The sequence below is a fragment of the Equus asinus genome, chromosome 8, assembly GCF_041296235.1.
Source record: "Equus asinus isolate D_3611 breed Donkey chromosome 8, EquAss-T2T_v2, whole genome shotgun sequence".
In the NCBI taxonomy this organism is placed as follows: domain Eukaryota; kingdom Metazoa; phylum Chordata; class Mammalia; order Perissodactyla; family Equidae; genus Equus; species Equus asinus.
This window is the reverse complement of record NC_091797.1, coordinates 27,351,436-27,364,057: the sequence shown is the minus strand read 5'-3', so window position 1 is coordinate 27,364,057 and position 12,622 is coordinate 27,351,436. Positions and strand designations below refer to the sequence as shown.

Genomic DNA, 12,622 nt, shown 5'->3' with positions numbered 1-12,622 from the left:
CTTTTCTCATAGGATCTGGCTTTGAACCATCTTGTTTCCCCACAATTTTTATTTACTGTTGAAACCATGTTATAGGAAATTAAAACGGAACTCTCAACACATGTATGTGGAAGTAGTACAACCACTTTGAAAAACAACTGGGCACTATTTTGCAGAGTTGAACAAATGTATACATTCCAGACCAGCACTTCCACTTTTATGTTGACATCCTAGAGAAACCCTTCACTTGTCCACTTATCCAGGGGACATAGATAAGAACGTTCAAAGCAGCAGAGTTGACAGTTGCACAAAATGTTAAACAACCAAATGCTCATTAGTAGTTGTATAGATAAACTGAGCCATTTACAAAATGGAATATTATACAGCAGTGAAAATGAGTGAACTATAGCTACAGTCATCCACATGGGTAAATCTCAAAATCATACTGTTGTCCAAAAGAAGCAACAGAAGAATAGATACAATACAATATCATTAATATAAACAATACATTATTTAAGGTTACAAACAGGTGGAAAAGTATAAAGAAAAATAGGAAGATGATTAATACAAAATTCTGGACAGTGGTTATACCTGAAGTGGGGAGAAAGGGGAATACCCTTAGGAAGGGACCCTCCAAGAGGCTTCTAAGGTACTGATGATGTCCTATTGCATAGTGTGGGGAATGGGCACGTGAGTGCAAATGTTATTATTCACTGAACTATACATATTAGTTTTATACATTCTTTTTTGTGTATGTATATTTAACAGCCCATGAGAAAAACCTACCATAGGTGAGGATGTGGAGCAATGGAAACCCTCACTTACTGCTCTGAGGTGAATATAAACTGGAAAAGTCATTTTGGAGAGGACTTGGCAGTATCTCGTAAGGTAGAATTTATGTATATTCTGTGATCTAGCAACGCCTTTCCTAGGTATTCCCAGGTACCTTAAAGCAGTGGTTTTCAAACTTTCCGACAACAACCTCTCATTGAGAAGTATATTTTACATTACAATAAGTATACACATACACACACAAACACACACATATATGTATGCGTGTATAAAGTTGAAACAAAAATTTTGCAAAACAATGCCTATCCATATTACATGCAAAACACTCTGATCTTTTCTATTTCCATCTATTCTTTCTTTTAATTGAGATATAATTGACATTTAACACTGTATACCTTTAAGGGGTAAACGTTCCTGTCTACTGTATTTCATGAAAGGTCCCAACCTTTAAATTTATTTCAACCCACTAATAGTTGACCAATTGTAATTTGAAAAAGACTGCACTAGAGAAAATTTTGCACAAGGTAATGTGTAAAAGAACATTAACTGAGCGCTGCTCAAAACAAAAATAATTGGAGAAGACAATTAAGGAGTATTTACATTGTGGAACACTGTATCACAGTTAAGATGAATAAACTAGAGCTCCATGTATCAACAGAATGCTGAATGAAAAGGGCCAGTTGCCGAAGCATATGTACAATGGGATGCTATTTATAAAGTTTCAAAACATGGAAAACATGTTGTTTATGGATATGCACATATGTAGTAAAAGTCTACAACATGCCTGAGAATGCTGAACACATAACTCAGGATCGTGGTTTCCACTGGAGAGAAGGAGGGAAACGGGATCAAGGAGGGTCAAAAGGGGACTTTAATTGCATCGTAGGATTTTTTTGTTTCTTAACTTTGTTTTTACATGTTATTTATTCTTTATTCTTTAGGAGTTGGCAAACTACCACCCATGAGCCAAATCTGGCGTGCTGTTTGTGTATGGCCTGTGAGCTAAGAATGGTTTTCACATTTTTTAATTGTTGAAAAAAATTTGAAAGAAGAGTATCTTGTGATGTGAAAATTACATAAAATTCAAATTTCGTGTCCACAAATAAAGTTTTATTGGAATACAACCATGCTAGTGTATTTTCATATTGTCTGTGGTTGTTTTCCTGTTACAACAGCAGAGTTGAGTAATTCTAACGGCCTGCAAAGCCAAAAATATTTATAAGTGGGCCCTTTACAGAAAAAGTTTGCCAGCCCTTGGTTTATTGTGTGACACATATTCTATAATAATTTTAAAAATTGTAGCATTAAAGAAAAATTCCAGAGATAAAAAGATGTATAATTCTATCATCTAACAAAATTTGCTTAATTTTTCCATGCTTTCTTCCAGTCTTTGACAAAACCCATATATTTTTATTGAAATCAGGCAAAGACATTTTGCATTCAGCTTTTTCCCCATTGTATATCGTTTCATAAACCTTTACAATGTGGTATGTAGCAAGTTTGCACATTTTAATAGCACAGCATGGTTCAAGATTACAAACCACAAACCATAATTTGTGTAACTACCTCCTCATGTTTAAACTTTTATATTCTTTTCATTTTCCCCCTATTTATTATTGGCTACACAGCAAAGAACATCTTTGTACACAGAGTTTCCCCCCCCCCCCGCCCCTTTGGCTTATTTCCTTAGAATAAATTCCTAGGAAAGATTCTGTCTTGATCTTCCCTCCATGCCCCAAACTCTAACCACTCTCTCTTCCTCTCTTTACTCCAATAACCTCTTGCCTCTTCAGTCTTTCTGCTGATCACTTTACCTTCCCTAATATAACTGATTTCTATCATTTGGCTCTTTCTAGCGGTTACTTAGGGACGAAGAAAGCTCTCACGTTCTTAGATCCCAGCTGGACCTGACCATTCCTTTGGTTGTCCAACATTCTGCAGGGCATTGCGAGGGCTGTTTCTTGCTCTCATTTCTTAACCTTTCCTCTCATCGCAGGGTTCACGCCACTCCTTTGCTGAGGTTAAAGTATGCCAGTGATGTCTTTGTAACTAAGTCCAAAGGCTTTTTTCTCAATTTTTATATTCCCCATGGAGCTCCTGCTCTGAAATGACTTCCCTACCGTTCTTCAGGCCTTTTCTCTTTCTTTTTCTGTGTATTTCTACGCAGGGCTTATCTCTTCCATACGACTTTCTCTAAGGATTGGGATACGCCCACCTCTTTTGAGACCACGTTCAACCCGTGCATAGCTCATTCCTACTTTGCCCCAAGTTGTTTTACTCTCCTTTGAATGAAGATGAAATTAAGAAGCGGAAAGTTAAAACTTGCAGGCAGACGACATTGAGAGTCCTCTACTTACAGTTTCAAAATAATCAAACCCTTGAGATAGATCCAAGGATCATAGGCCATACGTGCTATTAACAGAAGATCTACGAAGTGAGGTCTACAGATCAGCGGCATCAGTGTCGTCTGGGAGCTTGTTAGAAATGCAGAACTGTAGGCTCCACCCTAGGCCTACTGAATCAGAATCTAGGCTTCTAACATGATCTCCAGGTGACTCACATGTACTTTAAAGTATGAGAAGCACGAGTTTAGTGGACCAGAGCACCTGCCACTAAAAACCTCCACTAAAAGTGTTCCAAGGACCCCTTGGGAACCTCAAACCAATGATTTTTGGCCAAACTTTTGGTCAAAGTTTGGTATGAGGGTGATCTGGCTGCCACGGCTGCCACCCCTTTGATGGACAGGGTTGACTCGATTGATCTCCTGGCTAGGCGGGCGGCCTCCCTCCCTCATCATTCTAGATACAGGTTCATTCCTCTGCAGCTGCAAAAGGGTTTGGAGAGGACAATATTTCCCAAGAGGGAAGTCTATTCTTCAACCAAGAGTTCAGGCAAGCTTATAGAAACTTTGGTAAAGTGGACACATCCTCCCTGGGGTTAGAAAACATGGTTTCTATCGTCTTTTCCAACAAAAAATGTGTATGAACAAGATAGATAGTTCATACTCTTCATTCTCTCACTCAGTAAATATTAAGCACCAATTATGTGTCAAGTGCTATTCCAGGTGCTGCGGTTATAGGAGAGAACAAAACAGACAAAATTCCTGCCTTAGTGGGTTTTACTTCTAGGGGATGGAGATGGACGACAAACAAGTACATAATATGGTAATTACTGATAGTGCTTTAAAGAAAAACAGAGTCGTGGAGCCCGCTATTTAAGATGGGTGGTGAGGGGAGGGCTCCCCGAGGTGAACACACTTGGGAATATACCTGGATGAAATGAGGCAGCAAGCCATCAGATATTTTGGGGAAGAGAATTCCAAGCAGAGAAAATGGCTAATACAACGGTCTCGAGGTAGGAACATGCTTGGAGTGTTCAAGGAACAACAAAAAGGCCAGTGAGTGTGGCTGGAGCAGATTAAGCAAGAAAGAGAGTGGAACCGAATTATGCAGGGTCTTTTTTTTTTTTTTTTGAGGAAGATTAGCCCTGAGCTAACATCTGCTGCCAATCCTCTTCTTGCTGAGGAAGACTGACCCTGAGCTAACATCCGTGCCCATCTTCCTCTACTTTCTCTGTGGGATGCCTACCACAGCATGGCTTGCCAAGCAGTGCCATGTCCGCACCCGGGATCCGAACTGACGAACCCGGGGCCACTGAAGCAGAAACTGCCAACTTAACCACCACACCAGTGGCCCAGCCTCACGCAAGGTCTTTAAGGATCTTGGATTTTATGCCAGTGTGATGGAGCCATTGCAAGGTATTGAGGAGAGGAGTGACATAATCTAACTGACATTTTTAAAGGCTCTCTCTGGCTGCTGTATGGGGCTAGATTCTAAGGGGGCAGGAGTGGAAGCAGCAGTGCCTAGCAGGAGGCTGCTATAAGGATGCAGTTGGTTTAGATTCAGGTGGTCATGGTGATGGTGGTGAGAAAGGGCCCAACAATCACAACTTCCCTAACAAAGACTATTTAAAAACATCACCAGATGACTTGAGTGATTTTTTTTAACTCTTAGATGGGAAATTGGCTTAGATGTACTAAACAAAGAATGGAAATAATAGGGCTTCTCTGGGTTGAACAATGAAACCAGCAACCCCTGGGAATCAGTGTTATTTAACATTTCACAAACAATTAAGGAAAAATAATACTTTGAGACATTTCTAGATACACAAATTATACTCTGCTTTCCACATAGTGAAATGTCAAGTCAATAGGGAGCATCTTCTGGAACATTTCTAAAGCCGTGTGAGTAGCCTGGAAAGTGGCAGGTGACTTGCCACAGGAACAAGTGTAAGGAAGATCACCTAGGGGGAGACAATTCAGATGATACCTTTAAGATAATGAACTCTGAACTGCCAGTTGCCACCAAGGAAAGGGATCCAGAAGTCGCTGTCGATTATTCTTTCAAGACACAGCTCTTGTCAAGTCCAAAATACCAGCAAAAGTTCTGGCTGTCCAGAATAAAGAGAAAACACCAGTTTCAACAAAACCTCAGGAAACCCCCCCTTGGAGTTCAGTGCACAGTGCTGGTCACCACAGCCTGAAAAAAAGGAGAGCCAAAGAAAGGCAGCTAAAATGATTTAAAAGGGTAGAGGGCCTTTTGTTTGATGGACTAAATGCCCATAAAGGTGACCTTCTGAGACAAGATAAGATGAAAATCTATAAAAGCATGAAAGACTCAGAGAAAGTAAAGATAGCCCTTTTCATACAATTTCATGATTGTGATTCAGGGGACAAAGGAAGCTTGAAAATGGGGGTAATGTCTGTAGAAACAGGCATATAAAAGAAGGTCTTTCTTTAGACCGGGTCGGTATGTATTCTCCAATATGTGGAAGGACATGTGGTAGAGTAAACGGGAGCCAGATTGGGGGGGGGGGGAGCTGGGGGGCTACGGACAACTAGCCCATCTTAACAGTCCTTTGTTGGGACAAAAAGCACTCTGGACTTGGATGCGCTCCCTGCCTTCCTCAGCCTCCCCCTTGCTCCCCCCCATTACCGTGGTATACAACCACAGTAACTCAGAGCAAAAAACACCCACAAGACATACAAAGGATTCAAAATACTAATATTGAACCTCATTCTGAGTCAACATTAGACTGAAAATGAATTCAAGGGTGAAAGATTTATAATAGATTAATAAGGGAAATTAAGATGTTTGAGAGTACATCCTTAATCTCTGCGATTCATGCCATGGAGATAATTCTACTTTCTCGCAAGAAATGTTCCTTAGTAGTCTGAACTGGATGGATAAAGTAAGAACGTTTCCTAAACACTGTCAGCATCTGGGTTCTCACAGTCAGAAAGCGGCAGTTATTGATTGAAATAGAGATTAGATCATTCGAATTTAGTCTTCAACTAACAGCAGAGAGGGAGACTCTTATGAACTAACCGTTACTCACGTGTTGAACAGTTAGCAACCCTGGACTATCGGATCCGTACTGATCTTCCTTCATAGATTAAAAAAAAAAAAAAAAAAAAAAAAAATCCGGGTCCAAACGTCACAGAGAAGGGGAGGGTAATAACCAGAGTGTAACTTAGTTGGGAGATGCTAAAAACGGGTTGCAACCAACACACAGGCCCTTACTTTTAGGTCAAAGATTTATGTATATAAATACACATGCTCTCTCTTTACAAAAAATATTAGACTCAGGAGCCTCATTCTCCCCAAAGTAAACAGCACCCCCTCCTCCTTCCCCTAGGTCCCTTTCTTTACCTGCGTCTTCCCCTCCTGGGGAGCAGGAACTTCCAGCCCCGCCTCCCTGCTCGTCCAAGCTCCGCCTCCCTGGTCCACCTGTGTGCCCAGCGCCTGACGTTACCGTTCGGCTTCAGCGGCCTGTAGGATCCAGGCTCCCGATTGGTCCGTCCGACCACGCTCCGGGCAGCCCACCAATGGCAGCGGCGATGGGTTGGGGGGTGCCCACATCCAAGATGGCGCCTCCAGGAGCTGGGAGCGGGTGACCGGCTGTGGGGAAGCGGCCTGGGTTGGCCCTCCGATTGCGGGGTCCTGGGGGCTTCTCGCCGCGTACCCCCGTGGCCCGCCTACAAGGCCTTCCCCGGGCCAGAGCAATGGCCGCCGAGAACAGCAAGCAGTTTTGGAAGAGGAGCGCCAAGCTGCCGGGGAGGTGAGCCCAGGACTCAGAGGAAGAGGGGATTGGACCAAACCCTTCCAGATCCTAAACCCTAAATCCTGCGGGCCTGGGGCGCCACCGACCCCGGAAGGCTGGTTTGGGGAACCTTGGCTGGAGGAGCTGGGGCTGCCTGGTGGCGACAGAGCAGCTGTCAGGCGGAGGAGCAGGCAGCAGGCTTTAGCGATGGCTGGTTGTGGAAGCAGACTGGGCTCTGGGGGCGGAGGGCTCAGGAGAGGCTGCCCTCCCCCGGGAGGTGGCCAGAGTCCCGGGGAAGGGACCGTGGAGTTGGATGAGTAGTCAGTGTCAGTCCTGGGTTAGGAGGGCCACCCCCAGAGGTGCTTTTCACTTTAAACAGAACTCCGTCTTAGGGGGTCTCCACCACGCACTGGTGGTTGTTTGCATGAGGATGACCCCCTCCCTTGCTCCCCCAGCTCAGTACGCACGAATCTTTCTCCTGGACTCCCACAAGGTTCTGGTGGGAGCTTGGGACCATCTGCGGGGGCACAGGAAAAGTGAGGAAAATTCTCAAGTTCGACCTTACTTTATCTTGAGTTGCTCTTTTCCCGTTAGGAGTTAATACGTGGTGACCGGAGGATCGCGGTTATTTCTTTAGCATTATCTAAGGATTTATTCAACCCCAAGTGACCTCTTTCCTACTGCGTTGTAGTGTTATTCTTGTGCAAATGCGCTAAGTTCTTTCATTCTTAAGTTATTTAGTTGGAGAGCAGACCTTCTAAGCTACTTCTCCACCTCCCCCTCCCCCCCCCTTTTTGGTGTATGTATGCTTAGCAACTGTACATCCATCAAACTGTTGTTGGTTTATAGTTTCAATTTGTTTTGAGCTGAGTCCTGAGAAGTCTAAAGATCAGTGTATGTTTCAGTAGCAAATTTAAGATTTCTGCCAGCTGCAGTCTACTTGGTGATGACATTCATGTTTGGTTGTGCCCCACGTGCAGCCTTTCCTGATTGATTCAGGTCTTATCCTTCTGGGATAATCCTTTGAACTTGTGACCTTTTTTTTTTTTTTTAATAGCAAGAGAGAAATGAGGGTCAGTGGTGGCCACATAGCAGTCTTATTTTATTCAAGATCCTATTAGACATGTGGAGAATAGAGTGGGAATCAGCTTTTAGTAATACAGTATTAAAATAATTCAAGGCAATGCAGAGATAGCTTCAGATTAAAGTGCTGAGGAATTACAGTGTTAATATTAATGCTGAAGACTTCTGTGTTTTTAGATAGCATCACTTCCTGCCAACTGATTCCTTTTCCTTCCTGGTCTGGTGAGCTCTCCTGTCCTGCTAACTGCTGTTCTCTGGGGTTTTCCATGGTGAGATCATTAAATTTCAACATCCTAAGGTTATGATCAGAATCAGTTGGAAAACTGTTAAGTCAGGAAGCAGTATCTGAGATGTGGGACATGGCATGGTCTTTTGTGCTTACTGACTGCTGGTTGTTATTAACAGTTTTTGGTTTCTCTATTTCTTCTTTTGCACTATAGGATTGGTCAACTTATTTTCAAAGCACTACTTTTGTGAGATAGGAAGAGGATCTTTTTGGTTTCTTCAAGTTTCTGCCTTCCTTTTTCATTTTGAAGAGGAATATAGAGGGATAGAGGAGAGAACACTTGTGTTCAGAAAGACTTGGGGTATTATTTTGGCTCTGTTACCTGTGTGATCAAGGACAAATAATTTACTCAGTCTCTCTGGGCTTCAGTTTCCTTATCCGTGAAATGAGAATACAAATACTTTCCTCAGGGTTACAGTGAGGACTAAATTAAACATCCTATTTGTAAAGAACGTAGGACAGTGTTTATTTGGCACATTATAGTAATTCAATAAATACTAGTTGTTAGTATTGCTGTTCTTGTTAGAGCAAGTAAACATTTAAAAGAATGTTTCTCAGATCCTTACCCGAGTCCTAGGTCTTTATGTTCACGGTTTATCTTAAGGCATTAAAATGTTACCCCGATTCCTAATAGTTTTTAGTGCCTTTCTTGGGGAAGAGAAATATTGTTCAGCTGCATGCTTTTAGCTGGGAAGCCCCAGGAGCCCCTGATTATGGGAGAAAACTAAAGTTCTTTTAGATAGAAAGTGCTTTGGTTCAAGGAAAATGTTAGGGCATTTTCTCAAGAATAGAACTTTTGTTTTTGTACTTTGTAGTGAAGAGAAACTTTCTCCTGAGTGGAGAAATGACATAGATGACCGTGTCTAGGTCCCATGGCAACCTAGAAGTGAAACTAGTTTACTCTTCTTTGCAAATTGAAAGTGATGGCAGGTTACTTTCAATTTCTTTGGTCATGATCCAGCAACCTTAATGACAACAAATAAGAATTTTCTATAGTACAGTAACCTAAGTTCAAAATGAATTAAACATCTTTTTAAAAATAACAGCTTTATTGAGATGTAATTCACATACCATGAAAATTCAACCTTTTGCAGTGTGCAATTCAGTACTATTTAGTATATTCATCTAGAGTATAGATGGTTTTGTGTAACTATCAACATTAATTTCAGAACATTTTCTTCACCCCAAAAGGAAACCTCATGTCCATTAGTAGTCACTCCCCACCCCCCTCCCCCCTCCTCCAGCCCCTGGCAACCACTAATCTTTCTGTTTCTATGGATTTGCCTATTCTGGACATTTCATATAAATGGAATAATGTGACAAGGCCTTTTGTTACTGGCTTCTTTTATTAAGCATAATGTTTTTTAGGCTCATCCGTGTTGTAACATGTATCAGTATTTCATCCCTTTTTATGGCTAAATAATATTCCATTGTGTGGATATATCTCATTTTGTTTATCCATCAGTTGATGGGCATTTGAGTTGTTTTCACTTTTTGGCTATTAGGAATAATTCTATGAAATTCATGTGCAGGTTTTTCTGTGGACATATGTTTTCCATTTTGAGTATGTGTAAGAGTGGAATTGCTGGGTCATATGGTAACTTGATGGAATTAAATATCTTTTTGTGTTCTCTCAGTTATTCGTCAGAGCCCCATGTACTTAATACATCAAATGGTCCTTGCGTGGATGCCTGGGAAGATAGGAGGCCGTGTTGTTGGGAATGTGGGCTCTGGAAACTTGCAACTAGTAGATAAGTTCTGGAGATCTGAGGCGCAGCATGGTGATTATAGTCAACAACACTGTATTATAAATGTCAAAGTTGCTAAGAGACTAGATCTTAATTGTTCTCACCACAAAAAGGAAATAATAATTATGTGGTGAGATAGAGGTGTTAGCTAAGCTATGGTGGTAATCATTGCAGTAAATAAATGTATCAAACCAACACAGTGTACACCTTAAACATACACAATGTTATATGTCAATTATATCTCAAAAAAAAATAAAAAAAGATTGCAGGTTTTGACTGCCTGGGTTCAAATCCCAGCTCTGCCACTTTCTAGCTACGTGACCTTGGGCAAGGTACTTAACCTCTCTGTCCCTCAGTCTCCCCAACTGTAAAATGGGGACAGAGTATCTTCCCTATAAGGCTGTTATGAGGAATAAAGGAGATAACACATAGAAAGTGCCTAAGAGGTACTCAGTAATATTAGCTGTTAGGAAAATGATAATTGTGATTACAGTAGCTCCTATTTTTATTTGTTTCTCCCCTTTGCTCTAGTTTCTGAAAGTGGAATTGAAAAACTTTGATCAGTTGTGTGTCTGGAGCCCCCAGTGAGTCCTGAGCAGGAGGTGGGGGTTGGCAGCACCTTTTATTGTTAGTTAGGCAGAGGGTTTTTGGAGGCACAGAGAAGCCTGATGCAGGGCAACTATGGCTATGCGGTGTTCGTTATCGATGAGGAGTAGGACTTGGAGCAATGTTCTCAAACTTCAGTGAGTCACTTGGAGGGCTCGTGAAAGTGTAGATTGCCGGGCTCCACTTCCAGAGTTTCTGTTTCAGTAGGTCTGAGGTGGGACCTGAGAAGTTGAGCTTCTATGAAGTTCCTAAGTGATACTGCTTCTGCTAATCTGGGGGCTGCGCCTTGAGACCCACTGAGGAAAGAGCCCTGAATCAGATTGAAAGAAACCTGAGTTCTGTTTGCGAGGGGCTTTTGCTGTATGGATCTTGAACAATTTGTGCACCTCCACTTGGCTGTCTAATCAGCATCTCACACTTAACACGTCCAAATAGAACTCTTGATCTCCACCTCTGCCCACTCTTGCAAAGCTGTCCTTTCCATCTCATTTAGTGGTCGCACCTTTCACCACGTTCCTTAGACCAAAAAATCCCAGTGTTTTTTGGCTCTTCTTGTTCCTTTCCAGCCACATCCAATTCATCAGCAAGTCCTGTTGTCTTGTCAGAATGTATCCCGAACCTGAGCTCTTCTCACCACTTCTCCCCTTGCTGTCATGATCAGCCTGAGTCCTCTCTTGCCTGGGCTACTGCTGTAGCCTCCTGACTGGTCTTCCTGCTTCTCTTCTTGCCCCTCTACAGACCTCTCATTTGTAGTTAGAATAAAATCCAAACTCTCTAAGTCTTCCAGGCCCTTCATGATTGGAAAGATGGGCCAAGGTAAGGACTTTGATCTTTATCCCAAGAGCAGTGGGATGTCATTAGGAGGTTGGCGGGGGCTGTGACAGGATCAGATTTGCATTTATAGAAATATCATTCTGGGGGCCGGCCCCGTGGCTTGGTGGTTAAGTTTGGTGTCCTCCACTTAGGCAGCCCGGGTTCATGAGTTTGGATCCCAGGCGCCGACCCAGACTGCTTGTCAGCCATGCTGTGGCGCCAACCCATGTATCAAGTGGAGGAAGATTGGCACAGATGTTAACTCAGGGCTAATCTTCCTCAGGAAATATATGTATAATTCTGCCTGCCTTGAGGAAAATGGCTTGGACCAATATTTTCAATGAATGGGGATGGGGAAACACAGTTGGTGTTTTGGGTGAGTTAATTCTGGGTAGTACTGGACTGTAGGATGTTTAATATCCCTAGCTCCTGCCCACTGAATGCCAGCAAGACCCACCAGTTATTGGTACAAACACCCTTCCCACATATACGTGCACACTTCCAAACACTCCAGCTTCCCCTCCCCTTCTGTACTCCCAGTATCCATGCTTCCCTGCTGGGGATCGAAATGAGTTTAGTTAGGAGGCTTTTGCAGTCAATGGAGGGAGAGGCGATGATGGCTTGGACTAGGTCTTGGTGAGTAGAGGTCAAGTTTGAGAATATCCACAGGACTCGGTGAATCATTGAATCTGAGGAGTGAGGGACAAGGAGGTGCCACTCCCAGGTTTCTGGCTTAGGTAGTCACTTAAGGTTGTGGTGTCATATACTTAGAGAAAAAGCCAAGTTTTAGAGCAAAGTACTTAAATTCTCTGTGCTCAATTTCCTTATCTATGAAGTGAGAGGTTTGGATTAAGTGAGCTCTAAGACTTACCAGTTCAGAAGTTGAGTGTTAAGCTTAAATTTACCTAGTCCAACTTTTGTCAATGGGTATTTCTCTTTTGCTCTTTCACTCACATCCGGCACGCTTGATAGGTAGGAGTAGATGGTGGGAGGGGGGCGCTGATGGTGAGGGGCTGCTGAAGGTGGGCCTTTCTATCTTGTGCATTTTCTTTTTCCTCCCCAAAGCCCCAGTAGGTACTTGTACATCCTAGTTGTAAGTCATTCTAGTTCTTCTATGTGGGACACTGCCACAACATGGCCTGATGAGCGGTGTGTAAGTCTGCGCCCAGGATCCAAACTGACGAACCCTGGGCCACTGAAGTGGAGCACGGGA

At 42.7% G+C, this 12,622-nt stretch overlaps 3 protein-coding genes across 7 annotated transcripts in view; 1 reads left to right on the top strand and 2 right to left on the bottom strand.

The window, feature by feature from the left end:
• The window catches only part of TMEM217 (transmembrane protein 217), a 28,307-nt gene extending 21,760 nt beyond the window's left edge, over positions 1 to 6,547 (bottom strand). Inside the window, exon 1 of the mRNA XM_014830954.3 lies at positions 6,483 to 6,547. The gene's annotated coding sequence lies outside the window, so the exon portion shown is untranslated. The remainder of the gene's footprint in view (positions 1 to 6,482) is intronic.
• Positions 1 to 6,606, bottom strand: part of TMEM217B (transmembrane protein 217B) — a 39,247-nt gene extending 32,641 nt beyond the window's left edge. The window contains exon 1 of one of the 2 annotated variants that reach the window (XM_014830955.3): positions 6,483 to 6,606. The gene's annotated coding sequence lies outside the window, so the exon portion shown is untranslated. Of the gene's footprint in view, positions 1 to 5,099; positions 5,221 to 6,482 lie in introns of those variants that run through there. The other variant, XM_044776599.2, reaches the window with a different exon arrangement.
• Positions 6,565 to 12,622, top strand: part of TBC1D22B (TBC1 domain family member 22B) — a 66,418-nt gene continuing 60,360 nt past the window's right edge. For 2 of the 4 annotated variants that reach the window (XM_014830951.3, XM_014830949.3), the window contains exon 1: positions 6,693 to 6,891. In XM_014830951.3, coding sequence (XP_014686437.1) covers positions 6,836 to 6,891 — 56 coding nt within the window. In that variant the 5' untranslated portion in view covers positions 6,693 to 6,835. Of the gene's footprint in view, positions 6,892 to 12,622 lie in introns of all 4 variants that reach the window. The other 2 variants (XM_070514996.1, XM_014830950.3) reach the window with 2 other exon arrangements.